This window comes from Tachysurus vachellii, chromosome 15, assembly GCF_030014155.1.
Source record: "Tachysurus vachellii isolate PV-2020 chromosome 15, HZAU_Pvac_v1, whole genome shotgun sequence".
NCBI classification, from domain to species: Eukaryota; Metazoa; Chordata; class Actinopteri; order Siluriformes; family Bagridae; genus Tachysurus; species Tachysurus vachellii.
The window spans coordinates 6,986,870-7,000,237 of NC_083474.1; the positions used below are offsets into that span (position 1 = coordinate 6,986,870).

Consider the following 13,368-nt stretch of genomic DNA (forward strand, 5'->3'; position numbering starts at 1 on the left):
CTCTTTTACTGGTCAACTCACACTTACAGGACAAAAATAAGCTTGTGGTTAGCTAGAGAACTGACTTGATGGGAGAAAAGAAGCGGGGTTCACAAACCCCACCTGGGCTTCTGCAGAAATGAATACAAATACGAATACAAAGGAACATGTAACAGACATAAAGCCAGTATGCCAGCAGAACATGTAGCAGTACAGACAAACATGGACAAACCAGTAAACAACATAATCCTCTGTTAATAATAAAAACTTAATCTAAGACGAAGGTCATTGTAGCTACAAGGTCTCAGGGTATGCAAATTATTCCCCGGTCTAGAGAAGTGCAGCAAAGCTACAATTTTTCATTTACTCAACTTAAGTAACTGATTTATCCTGGTCAGGGCTACGGTGGTATGGAGCCTATTCTGTAGCACACAAGCTGAAAGGTAGGAAAATATAAAAATATCCTCAGATGGGATGTGAGTTTATTACATGGTATTGTGCATTCATTCAGAAATACTAAAAGTGGACACACACAAGTGAACGCAGGAAGAACATGCCAAGAAACTCCACAGAGACAGTAGCCCGAGCTCAGTGTCTGGTTGGGTGGCAATTCTAGTTAGCTATATAAAAAGAACAACAAAGAACAACAACATAAAGCAAAGCTTAAATACATTGAATGGTTCCTGCACAAAAACATTAGTTGATTTACTTACTGCATGTTCTCATATTCTTCTTATCCTAATTTTCGTATTTCTCTCTCCTTTTTATCTCACTCAGATTGATAATAAAGGAAACCGCCTGCTGGTGCATGATGAGTCCTCCATTAACGTTCCAGCTGTTGCTGCTGCGCACGTCATAAAGCGCTATATCGCACAAGCTGCCGACGAACTTTCTTTTGAGGTGACTCTTCACTTTTATACAGTGTTTTGAACTTTTTGTCACTTAGCAAACTGTATCTCTTTGTGCCTCTGGTTTTAGGTGGGAGACATTGTTTCAGTCATTGACATGCCTCCGAAGGAAGACACTGGATGGTGGAGAGGAAAACATGGCTTTAAGGTGAGCTGTATTGTGCAGCAGTACAATCATTTTTAGTGTCTGTGCTCATTCTGTAATGTGAAATTACAACACATAACGACACGCTGTTACCGATTTTGCAGGTGGGATTTTTCCCCTGTGAGTGTGTGGAACTGATCAGTGAGAAAATTCCTCCGAATGTGACTGGTTCACTGCCAAAACCAGGTATTTTGGTGCAAATATTTGTGTAACATAGATACTTAGAAACAATGCCACAAACCAAATTTCGCACTCGAGTGCCCATCAGTGAATAAGATTTCATGATACAATCAGAATAAATTTCCTTTTTACACAATTTTACCCTTTGTCCATATAGTACATGTTTATAGAAGGGAAATGTTTCTCCTGGACCTTCTCCTCACCACCGTATATAATTGATATCCTGAAATTTTGTACTTCTGTGTAGCTGATTTGCGACAGTGTCCATTGTTAAAATACAATTAAGTCGAAATTGGGGGGCACGGTGGCTTATTGGTTAGCACGTTCGCCTCACACCTCCAGGGTTGGGGGTTCGATTCCCGCCTCCGCCTTGTGTGTGGAGTTTGCATGTTCTCCCCGTGCCTCGGGGGTTTCCTCCGGGTGCTCCGGATTCCTCCCCCGGTCCAAAGACATGCATATGGTAGGTTGATTGGCATCTCTGGAAAAAATTGTCCGTAGTGTGTGAATGAGAGTGTGTGTGCCCTGTGATGGGTTGGCACTCCGTCCAGGGTGTATCCTGCCTTGATGCCCGATGACACCTGTTATAGGCACAGGCTCCTCGTGACCCAAGGTAGTTCGGATAAGCGGTAGAAAATGAATGAACCAAATTACATTTGGATCTAAACAGAAAACAAGAATAACTGAGATAGTTCCTTCTTTTTATACTTCCTGTACAGGAAAGATAAGCTTTGAATTCTTTATTTATGGTAGAACTTTCCTTCATTTATGTTCAGTAAGCATTTTATCCTGGTTACATTCACAGTTGATACTGTGAGTGTCCCAGAAACACTAGGCATAAGGCAGGAGTGCACTGGACAAGCTACAGTAAACACAACAAGCAGACACATCCCACATCTAGACTCACCAACCAAACACCATTAATAAACTGGCCAGCTAAGATTAGTATAAAAAAAATCTACAGACAACATACACATACTGAAGGGGATGCTTTTAACTTAAAGTCAGAGCTGGCTGTAGAGTGTAGTCAGTTCAGTTTGTTAACTAATACAGGTACAATAAAGGTAATACAATAAAGTTAACAGGTTAAGTCAGTCAGTTAACAAGTACATTTGTAAGTTAACTCAGTTAGCTGAGTAAAAAAAAGCAAGAAAGAAAATACATATGGTTGAAGTAATTTTGTTAAATGTGTCATTTGTTACAGTAATTCAAGTGGTTAAGTATTTCAAGTGGTTAAGGCTCTGGGTTATCGCTTAGAAGATTAGGGTTCAAGCCCCAGCACAGCCAAGCTGCCACTTTTGGGACCTTGAGCAAGGGCCTTAACCCTCCCTGCTCCAGGGGTGCTGTATCATAGCTGCCTCTGCACTCTGTCCCCAACCTCCACAGTTGGAACGTGAAAAAAGAGAATTCCACCGTCCTTCTATTCCCCAATTTCTTTTTTCTTTTGTTAAATAAGAAAGTAAGTTTGTTGAGAAAGAAATTTAGTTACATTTTTACACCAAATCAGACCTTGCAGTCCATGAATTTTAAAAAATGTAGACTTCCCAAAGTGTTTTTTTTTCTTTTTCAGCTTTAGTCCTGCTAATGTGTCTTACTGTCTTTTAGTTTCCAATAAGCATGGGAAGTTGATCACATTCCTGCGCACTTTCATGAAGTCGAGGCCTACCAAGCAGAAGCTGAAGCAGAGAGGCATCCTGAGGGAGAGGGTGTTTGGATGTGACCTTGGAGAACACCTCCTCAATTCAAGTCATGATGGTGAGTAGAAAAAAGAAAACATGAAATAAGGCTAATTTCTATTAATAGTGTGCTTTTAAATTTCCTTTCTCTACTATATTTATCTGCTGTAGTCCCTCAGGTCATCAAGAGCTGTACTGAGTTTATTGAAAAGCACGGGGTTGTGGACGGAATTTACCGCTTGTCTGGGATTTCCTCAAACATTCAGAAACTACGGTAAATCAACGAGTCCATCTTTGTGATTTTCCCTTGCAAACGAGCTGAGCCAAGCAATAACATTTAAGACTGCTGTTATCTGCAATATAATAAATTATATAAGGCGCAAATGTTATTCCACTTTTACCACAACGATTTGCTTACGATTACAGAGTTTAATTTAATAATGAATGATACCTCACGCAAAATCTTCATGCGCTTCATTTCCTTAGGCACGAGTTTGACTCGGAACACATTCCAGACCTCACTAAGGACATGTATGTCCAGGACATCCATTCTGTAGGGTCCCTGTGCAAGCTCTATTTCCGCGAGCTTCCGAACCCCCTGCTCACCTATCAGCTCTATGACAAATTCTCAGTAAGCATACACATAAAAGAAGCCCATTATTGATCATCGCTGGATATCCATTGTGCATTATGAATGATTTTTCTGTGCATATAATTTTCATAGGAAGCGGTATCAGGAGCTACAGACGATGAAAGGCTAGTCAAAGTCCATGACGTCATTCAGCAGTTGCCACCGCCGCACTACAGGTTTGTTTGGTCCACAGTGCACTCTGGTGACTAGAACAAGTACTGCAGTCCACTCTGTATTAGCACATGCATAATAAATCTTTTCAAATAAACATCTCGGTGGTAAGAGCATGTTCTTTGTCGTTTCAGAACCCTCGAGTTTCTTATGAGGCACTTGGCTCGCATGGCGACCTTTAGTTATGTCACCAACATGCACTGCAAGAACCTGGCCATCGTCTGGGCTCCCAATCTCCTCAGGTGGTTTATTTTAGGCTGCGTGTATAAACAGGGTCTAAATTGCATTTGGAGCTTTGAGTAAAGCTTTAGATTAAGATTCTTTTAATGTTATTTACTGCACTATTTAACATTAGCAGACCATGGATTTAAGCAACTTAAGCAATACATTATTGATAAACTATGGTAACAAAATAAGTAAGGAAAAACATATTTTTCCTCCATGGCTAAAAGCCAGTACACATAAATAAGCATAAATTAATTTGCAGCATGTTATTAAAAGTTGATAATGAACTGAATTCAGTTCTTACGCTATAAATGTTGGAACTTGCAATACAGGCGTAATTATACACATTAAACACCACATATTCGCATGAGTTAGTTTCTAATATATATTAGGTTGTAAAGTTAGTTAAGTACAGAAAACAACACTTCAGACCATGCTACTGTAATAAATATCCACATAAATCAGTGGCAGTGGTGGCTCAAGTGGTTACGGCTCTGGCTTTTTGATAAGAGGATTGACCGCAACCTTCAAAACTGAGAAAGAAAGAATTTCACTGTGTTGTAATGTATATGTGACAAGCATTATATACATTATATATTTTTCTTCTTTTTTTTTTTAAATCAACAGTGGTGTGGTACAGTGTAGTCCTGTCTGAAGTTACTCTAACTACCCCAGCGTTCATTACGGCTGAATGTTGTGTAACGTCTTCAAAACAAGTTCTTGTTATCACTTGCATTATTCGTATTACTGATTACAGAAAACTTAATATCAACAATTACATATGGCTAAATATTCACCACCTTCTGACCAATCTGAAATAAAACATCACTTATTATTTCTGAATTGCATGATGGTTTGTTATAATGTCGCTTAAGGGAAACTTAATATAAAAGGTCATTAACATGCATAAAAGCCATCCATGCAATGAAGTACACAAACACTGCACAAGTAAATTGTATTGTAGCACCATATACCATTGACTTGGTCTGTGTTAGTGAACGCTTTGGACTTTTGGTGGTATGTCTAAAATTGGGGCATTTAATACATAAGAAAACCAAACCTACTGTTGATTCCTTAAACTAAACATGACAAAAAATGATTATTATTCCTATATTCTATTACTATAAGTATAACCATGCCTGGTCATTATAGGTCAAAACAAATAGAGTCAGCCTGTTTCAGTGGCACGTCCGCTTTCATGGAGGTGCGCATCCAGTCAGTCGTAGTGGAGTTCATCCTCAATCACGTTGACGTCCTCTTTAGCCCCAAACTCAGCACTCTGATCCGTGAAAGCACAGGTAATGAACCAAAAAAAAAAAAAAAAAAGATTACTCTACCTGCAACACTGAATGCTCAATTTCCATCATCAACTGTTTAGCGACACTTTGCTAATGACTTTTTTCTGCAATGTGCATTCGTAGGTCACGCCACTTTGTCCAGGCCCAAGTCTCTGCTTGTGTGCTCTCCATCCACTAAGTTGCTGTCACTGGAAGAGGCACAAGCTCGCACTCAGGCCCAGCTCGCCTCTCCTGTTTCCCCCGAAAGCAAGTACATTGAGGTGGGAGAGGGTCCTGCTGCTCTGCAGGGAAAATTCCACACTGTCATCGAGTTTCCCATGGAAAGGTGTGTCCCTTTAAGTGTACTATATTCTGCAGAAATGTATAGTCTGTTACTGATATTGTTATTTAACAAATATCGCTGCCTATTATCAGCACCTGACCCCACTATTGCTCTTGTAGCGAAATCAACACAAATCCCCACAACCACTCATCTAGTGGAAAGCCTTCCTAGAAGAGTGAAGGTTAATATAATAACAAAACGGAACTAAATCTTTAATGGGATGTTCAGAAGGCACATATAGGTGTGATACTCAGGTGTCCACACACTTTTGACCATATATTGTATGCAAACGCATAAATCGGCTTTTATTGTAAGCTTTGTGTATCCAGGTTGCCATGTTCTTCCGTGTTTTTTTTTGTCACCACAAATGTTGTGTAAACTGTAATTATTTTTGATTCATAATTCTGAATTCACTACTTTTAATGTATTCTCATTTCTAAGTACAGTCCCATATTTGCACGCTGATCATTTGACACACTGCGCTCTAAATACCAGTATCGGTTTCAGCTCGCCACAAAAGCCGTCAGTGCTTCAATATTGCACCCTTTTCAAATGGCAGAATTATAGACATCTGGTGTAATATAAATAATATTTTATGTTCTCATAGAAAGAAGGCCCAGACAAAGGTAAAGAAATCTCCTGTGGCAGGCTGGCGTTCATTTTTCAATATGGGAAAATCCTCTACCACAGCTAAGCGCAAGCTCCACCGTCATCCCAGCGAGCCCAATAACATGAAGACATGCTCACAGGCATTTCCAGGTACATCTTTTACTGTATACAATTCACTATTCATTTTAGATTTAAATTATTTAGTACTTAAGTACAACCTACCAGTCATTTCCTTTTGCTTATTTCTAATATACCAATAATTTAATGTACAATCCTTTATCTTATTAGTGACGTGTGCCTAGTCAGTTACAGATGCTAGAGAATTAGTGCAATTAGTGTAACCTCCCTGAGACTGTGATAGATCCTGTCTAACTTTAACAGTGAGTTTATGTGACAGATGTAACAGTGACAGATGGTTTAACAAAAAAGTCGAATGCACAATGCTTCTTTTTCAGATGTGAGAACATAAAGTCTCTACATTCTTAAAAAAAGATCCATTGGGTTCTATATAGAAACCTGTGATCTATGTAGAACTCTTCCAGAGCGACAAACCTTTATTTAAAATTATTAACGTTTGACATTATTCAACAGTTGTATATTTCAGAGAATAAGGAATAGTCTTAGCTGCTATTTTACTCTCAAACATGCCCACAATGGATGTGCAGTGTGCATATATTCTTAAAAAGAAAGATAAAAATCAGATTGTTTTGTAGAATACTGTAGTTTTCTGTCATACTGAGGGAATAAGACTCATGTGTTGACCAAGTTGTCTGAGCTAAGAGTAACAGGTTTATAGTAAATATAATTCACTGAGTGGATTTGGACTGATCTGACAGAGCCTTGATTTGTTTTTACAGGCGGTATAGGAGATACCGGAACACTACGATCATCTAAAAGCGAGGAATCTCTGTCATCAAATAATCTTGAGGGTAAAGTGCTGGGTTTTTTTTAGTTCCATTATTCTCTATGTAATGTGTCTTATATTTAAAATCTTTTCTAAATGACCTACTTTAGGTGGATCAGTGATGTATCAAGCACGCAGGCCCCGCTCTACTAGTGTTGCCCTGTCTGCTTCCTTCAACGAAGAACTGCTAAGCAATCGAGACCACCGAGGCTCTCAGTTAAGCTATAAAGACCGGAAAGACACAGCTTTGTCCACCACTTGTGTTCCTGCACTCATATCACCCCCACACTATAGTGATGCAGATATTGGCAAGGCTTCTCCAGACTATGATTCCATATTGTTTCAGCGCAGTACAACACCAACCGAAGCTCCTGTTTCTGAAGAAAGAAAAAGAGGCAGCAGACGGAAGACTGGAGGCAATTCCAGTGAATCAGAAACCTTGAAAAAAGCCACTTCTACAGGACCTTCTGCTGCAATCTCAAATGTTTCAGAGGACACAAATCATAAACACTCAGTGCCAGTGAAATTTGCAACAACTATTATAGCTAAGGAAGCTCTGAAGTCCACTCAGACTTCTCCTGTGGGTCTCACTCACAAACCTGAGGTTGGTTTAGAGATGAAAACTCCCACTGAAGTGAAATCACCCCTGTCCAAGAGTAGTGAGGCAACGTGTGGACAAGATTGTCAAAACAAGCCTTCCTCATTACTTCGGACAGAGGCTGAAAGTCTTGATAAAACTGTGCCAGTGAAACCAACAGAATCGGGTTAGTCCAAGTTTATTTTTCTTTTTTGCAAATAATTATCATCCTTAAAAAAAGCATTCATACAGTAGTGTTTGATAGCCTACATGCCTTTCCTGCATTTCTGTTGAGCATTTGTTATTTTAAATTTGCTGTTCCTATAAATTGCAGTATTTTCTCATGCATAGTTATTCCAATTTTATAGGTGCCGTGACCTTTGACTGCACTCCAGGGCTTGTAAGATCAGTGTCTCTTATAACCTCCCAGCCTGCTGTAAAGAGTGCCGCGCGTATGCTGGCTTTGGCCTTGGCAGAATCGGCGCAACAGGCCACCTGTCTAAGGAAACGAGGGAGTTCAGAGCCACCAACTCCTGTTTCTCCAAGTCACCTCCAGGACCCACTATCTATACTACAGTGGCCTCCCAAACCTTCCCCACAACCCCAATCGTCATCTGCCAACAGAGGGCATTGCTGCAACACCTGCAAAACTGTTGGTAAACCTTCAAGTGTCATCTCTACAGGAAGTTACACAGATGCTGGCAGCCTGCAGAGCACCTGTGCATGTCATGGCAGTGAGAGCGGACTTAGCTACTCTGATGGAGGTGAGGTTTCTGCAGAATGTCTTGAAACAAATTTCGCTCCCCAGGACTTACCTGCTGGTCAAAGTTTAAATACTGAGCCGAATGCTGAAATTAACGTGCCCATGAAAGAAAATGTCCGGCATGTTGGAGTTGGTACAGACGGTGATGGTGGTAGCCCAGACCAGAGCTCTGAGATGGAGTCGTACAGGAACCTGATGCCCTCTCCTTCACAGACAGAGATATCACTCCATACCACTAACAGTCAGTCAGCCAGGACTTCTCTTCTCAACAAGCAAGCTGCCAATGCTTCCAACTTCCGTGTGATATTAGCTGAAGCGTCTATGCCAGCCTCAGTGCACGACGTTCTTCCACAATCTCCAGTTTCTTCTTTGACTTCTAACTACCAGTTCAGCCCCAAAGAAGAGATGTTGAGGCCATCAGGTCAAACTTACTGGTCAGGTCCTTTTGGACAGACCAGTTCTTTTCAGCCTGATTACATGCAGTACCAAGCTAAGATCTTCTCTAAGGACCACTACAACACCCTGGCACCAAGGTCCCTCCATCAGTCCATTAAATACAAGAGTCAACACAGGAATGAACATGCCCCAAGCTTCCTTTACAGACATAGTGGCCCAAGATACCCTCCAATGGATGGTGCATCTGTGTATCCCACGATTCGTAGGGTGCGCTCCATGCATGCACCACCAGAGGACACATTCTTCTTCCCACATCCATCTTACCAGAACAGTATTTACCACAGACAAGCTCTCTCAGACATCCACCAAATGAGGCCTTATTTTGAGGATGGTAAAGTTCACTATAGGTACAAGCCGTATTCAGGAACGCAGTATAACATCCTGGATCAGTATCGAGGAAGCAGTCATGGTTATGGCCATTCCTACACCTTCCACAGGCGTCCTACCTATCATGGTAGAGTGATGAGCCAAGCTGAGAACTATCACAACCACCCCATCAACATGCCCTATAGCAGAGAACCTAGTTTTATAAAACAAGGCACTGGCCATTTTCCAAGAACAAGAAATGTTGGTCTGTATGAAGGTTTTGATCCAGGACTATCAGATAAACACTTCAGTCCACCTATTAGACAAGGAAATATAGAGAAGAGAGTGCAAGACGTTGTTCCCCAGCCACATGCTCAGAATGAGAGCCAGAGGGGCCAAGACACAATGCATACCAGGAGTAAATCTGATTCAGCCAAAGATCTCCTTATTTCTACTGAAGGGGCTGATGGGAAATACAGGGTTACCATGGTGTCCCATTACTCCCCTGAACACCCACTCTCTGAACCTAATGTTCCTCTTCCCACCCAGACAGAGAAACCAAGGATCGGGCATGGTGCCAAACCTGCATTGACACTAAAGCAAAGTCGATCAATGCAGAACTACGCACAGCACACGCTAGAGGCCTTGCCACAACAGCGTAAGCTAACTCTGCATAAAGAATACAGCTGCCCTGATTTCAAACACCCCGATTCATCTGAACACGGCAGTGCCCGACTTCACAGCCAGGATAAGCTGATCAGGATTCACAGCAGCCATCCTAAAGAGGACTTTCAATACGCTTGGGTTAAGGGATGTGATTTGCAAAGATCAGCAAGGTCACAGAGCATGAAAAATCATCGACAACCCAGACATGCCAAAATGACTGTGGAGCCCGATAATAGATTTTCATATCCTGTTCAGAGCAGGCCACGGACTCGTAGCATGTTTGCGCCATCTCGTACTGATTACATGGACAGGTACGTGTCTCTGCAGCCCAAGGTACACGGCATTTTCCCAAACTATGGCTGCATGCCTCCTCATAGTAACAGACTGTACTCTACAGCTATGGGGACAGGACGCTTTCTTCACTCTGACATTAGGCCTGAGACAGAAATATATGCCGAATGATAGCTACTTATGGACGTGTATGGAAAAAAAAGTATGGAAAAGTTATTTTATTGTTAAGAGTATTATATAAAAGAAACAGAAGCATTACATGTATTTTAGTACGGTATGAAATTTTACTTGTACCTCATCCCATATTAATACATTATATAATTCCATCAGTCATAGACCTTGGTGACATCACATTATTTCAGAGTCACTTAGCTTTTTACTAATTATGAAAAAAGCATATAAATTGTAAATATTTAAAATAAGTCATTTTGTTCAAGTCAATCTTAAGATGTTACTAATTTCATAACTATGAAATAAATCTTCTGAAATAAATTTTATCATGACATTTAAATGCATACTTAGTCTGACAAGGTAAACTGATACAACCGGTATTTGGATAACCTTAAATTTCTTATTTCTCCAGAACCAAATGTCATCCAAGGTATAGTTTTGATGTGAGTTTTTTAAGATTCTCTTTTTTTTTTTGTGCCTTTTTATATAGTGACTCCAAAATCTATGATGACTGCTGTCAACACATTTTCTGGTCATTTAAAGTGGGTTTACAGTTTATTGATGTAGATACTGTAATATCCAAAATCATGTGGTAATTGTTAATGTGGTCATTTGCAATGGGACCAAGTGTATGAATATTGGGAGTTTTGAATATGGTTCACAAAAAAGTGTCAATTACGTCACATTTAAGGTCATGGTGAGTTCAAGTACGATGACGACTAGCGACAGAGAATGAAATACTTTAAAATACAGTGTAAACAAATGAATTAGTGTGTAACCGTGTTAATAACTTTTCAAAGACTCATCGAAATGCATTGAATATTTTAGATATCTCAGTACAACTTTTTTTTTATTGTGCTAATATGGTCATTTAAAAAAAACGTTCTCATTATTTTCCTAAAGCATCTATTTTAACTTCCTCATTATTAAGATATAGTTAAATAGTACACGTTATCTTCAGGCAATACTTACCTTTCGGGTTGCATTCATTTGTTCACACAATTGCTGTCCTTTAAATGACTTTTAGGTAAATCAATGTGCAGGAAAAATAATTGAAATGCATTAACACCGTCATGTATTTCCCAAACGTACAGTATACACTCTCTTAAATTGAAAATCCATTCAGGAAAACACATAAAGTGGACATTTTTCTCATGTGAAAGACAGTCCACTATATCTGTTACATTTTCAGTCACTTTTTTGTTGTCGATTGTAAAAAAAAAAAAAAAAAAAAGGTTATGTTATTACAACCCAAATATGTTGGGCCTGTATGCATCACATACATCACGTATTTATTACACTTGAACAACTTTACTTACACATTTTAGTTTGTTTCTTGAGACTGTCTTTCTTTAAGTATGGAGCTCAGACCATCCAAATATATATATATATATATATATATATATATATATATATATATATATATATATATATATATATACACCAAACCTTGAGCAAAATTGTGCACGCCCCATTTCTTGAGTCCTTCTTTGCATCTTTAGTTTGGAGGCTTGTTTTTCATTAGGTTCGCATCAAATTTGTCGAATGCGTTCAAGTTTAGCTTTAACACGTCTCAAACGAAGCAGAGGTTGCTGTTTCAGCTGTAATGTATATAAATCTTGTGGTGATGAATTTATTTTCCAGCTGTTTATTGCTTAATTCTAGTAGGTAGCAATAGACAAGCACTTTACGATTAGACCCAGTCTGTGACACAACCAGACACTTTATGATAATGAATTTATTGATAATAATTATAACTTCAGTATGCAATGTAGAGTTGAGAATAAGGATCGAGGATCGTGAGAGGGATCCTGGAACAGGGTCATGAAATTGAATTGACCATTAAATGGTTATTAATGGGAATATAATGTAAATTCATATTATATTTATTTAAACGAATAGTCGTTCTTGTGTAGTTGGACATATGTGTAATGTTCGTCATTCTAATCGTTTTTATGTTGTACTTTTACTTTTTATTAAAGTTGTCTATTCAAAATGAGAAAAATTGTATCCTTGTTTACAAAACTGACTTTTAATGTGAATTGTTTTAATTGAGTTAAAATTTTTCTCTAAATTAGTTAATACGGTGTTACAATCTAGGCCTGTGCTGATATTTCAATTTTCATTTTCATTCAATTTTTTTTACTGATTTAACACATTTTAGCTGCATTATTTATGACCCAAACGTGTTTAACAATGAACGATAACCTGCTTAAGGACTTTCACATAGTAACATTATACAATATAACCTTCCCTCAGTAACCAGTGACACAAAAAAAAACAAATATTGGGTAAATTGCAAAATGTATACAATGATTGAGATATGGGTCAGGAGCTTTGTGTAAAGTTCACATCAAACATCATTTGAAGCAACAAAAAAAAGTTCTCAGTGACTTTAACCATGACATGTTTGTTGACGCCAGAGGGGATGGTTTGAGAATTTCAGAAGCTCTGCTCTCCTGGGATTTTCACACACAGTCTCTAGAGTTTACACAGAATGATGTGTGTGGGGGGAAAAACTAAACAAAAACAAACCATCCATTGAGCAGCAGTTCTGCAGACAGAAAGTTAAAGGAAGGCTATAGTATATAATCAAATAATCACTCTTTATTACTGTGGTGAGGAGAAAACTAGCTCTGAGTTGCACAACACAATATAATGAAAAGGAAGCTTATTTTCAGGGTGACAGATTGGTGAGATTAGGATTAGAACTCATTACCGTACGATTATTTAAACTGGTCGCATGCTGAGTTTATCCGATCATGGTTGTTGATGTCGCAAATATGCAAATCAGAACATATGATTAGTCAGGATTAATCGTTAACCCGGTTAAAGTATGAGCAGTGTGAAAGGTGAAACAATGTCCAACGATTTCCTTTACCTGAAGAAAGAAATCACCCAGAGAAACTAGTTCAACTGTGTTTAAAAGCCCTTATATGATTACAACAGCAGTTGTTAGGTACAGTAAATCCGTAGGAAGGACTTTCAAATGAGATTATCCAATGTTTATCCACTGATTATCCATGAAGCAAGGCTGAGCTGTGTCCAGCAGAACCTTTGTCAAGTGCAGAAGAAATCTCCAAGCGAACGAGG

The 13,368-nt window shown here is 39.1% G+C and overlaps 1 protein-coding gene across 2 annotated transcripts in view; it reads left to right on the plus strand.

Annotated features, from left to right (window-relative positions):
* The window catches only part of arhgap32a (Rho GTPase activating protein 32a), a 31,223-nt gene extending 19,538 nt beyond the window's left edge, over positions 1-11,685 (plus strand). For both annotated transcript variants that reach the window (XM_060888453.1, XM_060888454.1), the window contains exons 9-22: positions 757-879; positions 958-1,035; positions 1,137-1,218; positions 2,815-2,964; positions 3,057-3,159; positions 3,372-3,516; positions 3,610-3,692; positions 3,822-3,929; positions 5,065-5,210; positions 5,334-5,535; positions 6,140-6,291; positions 6,999-7,070; positions 7,156-7,809; positions 7,991-11,685. In XM_060888453.1, coding sequence (XP_060744436.1) covers positions 757-879; positions 958-1,035; positions 1,137-1,218; positions 2,815-2,964; positions 3,057-3,159; positions 3,372-3,516; positions 3,610-3,692; positions 3,822-3,929; positions 5,065-5,210; positions 5,334-5,535; positions 6,140-6,291; positions 6,999-7,070; positions 7,156-7,809; positions 7,991-10,275 — 4,383 coding nt within the window. In that variant the 3' untranslated portion in view covers positions 10,276-11,685. The remainder of the gene's footprint in view (positions 1-756; positions 880-957; positions 1,036-1,136; positions 1,219-2,814; positions 2,965-3,056; positions 3,160-3,371; positions 3,517-3,609; positions 3,693-3,821; positions 3,930-5,064; positions 5,211-5,333; positions 5,536-6,139; positions 6,292-6,998; positions 7,071-7,155; positions 7,810-7,990) is intronic.
* The last annotated feature ends 1,683 nt before the right edge of the window (positions 11,686-13,368 follow it).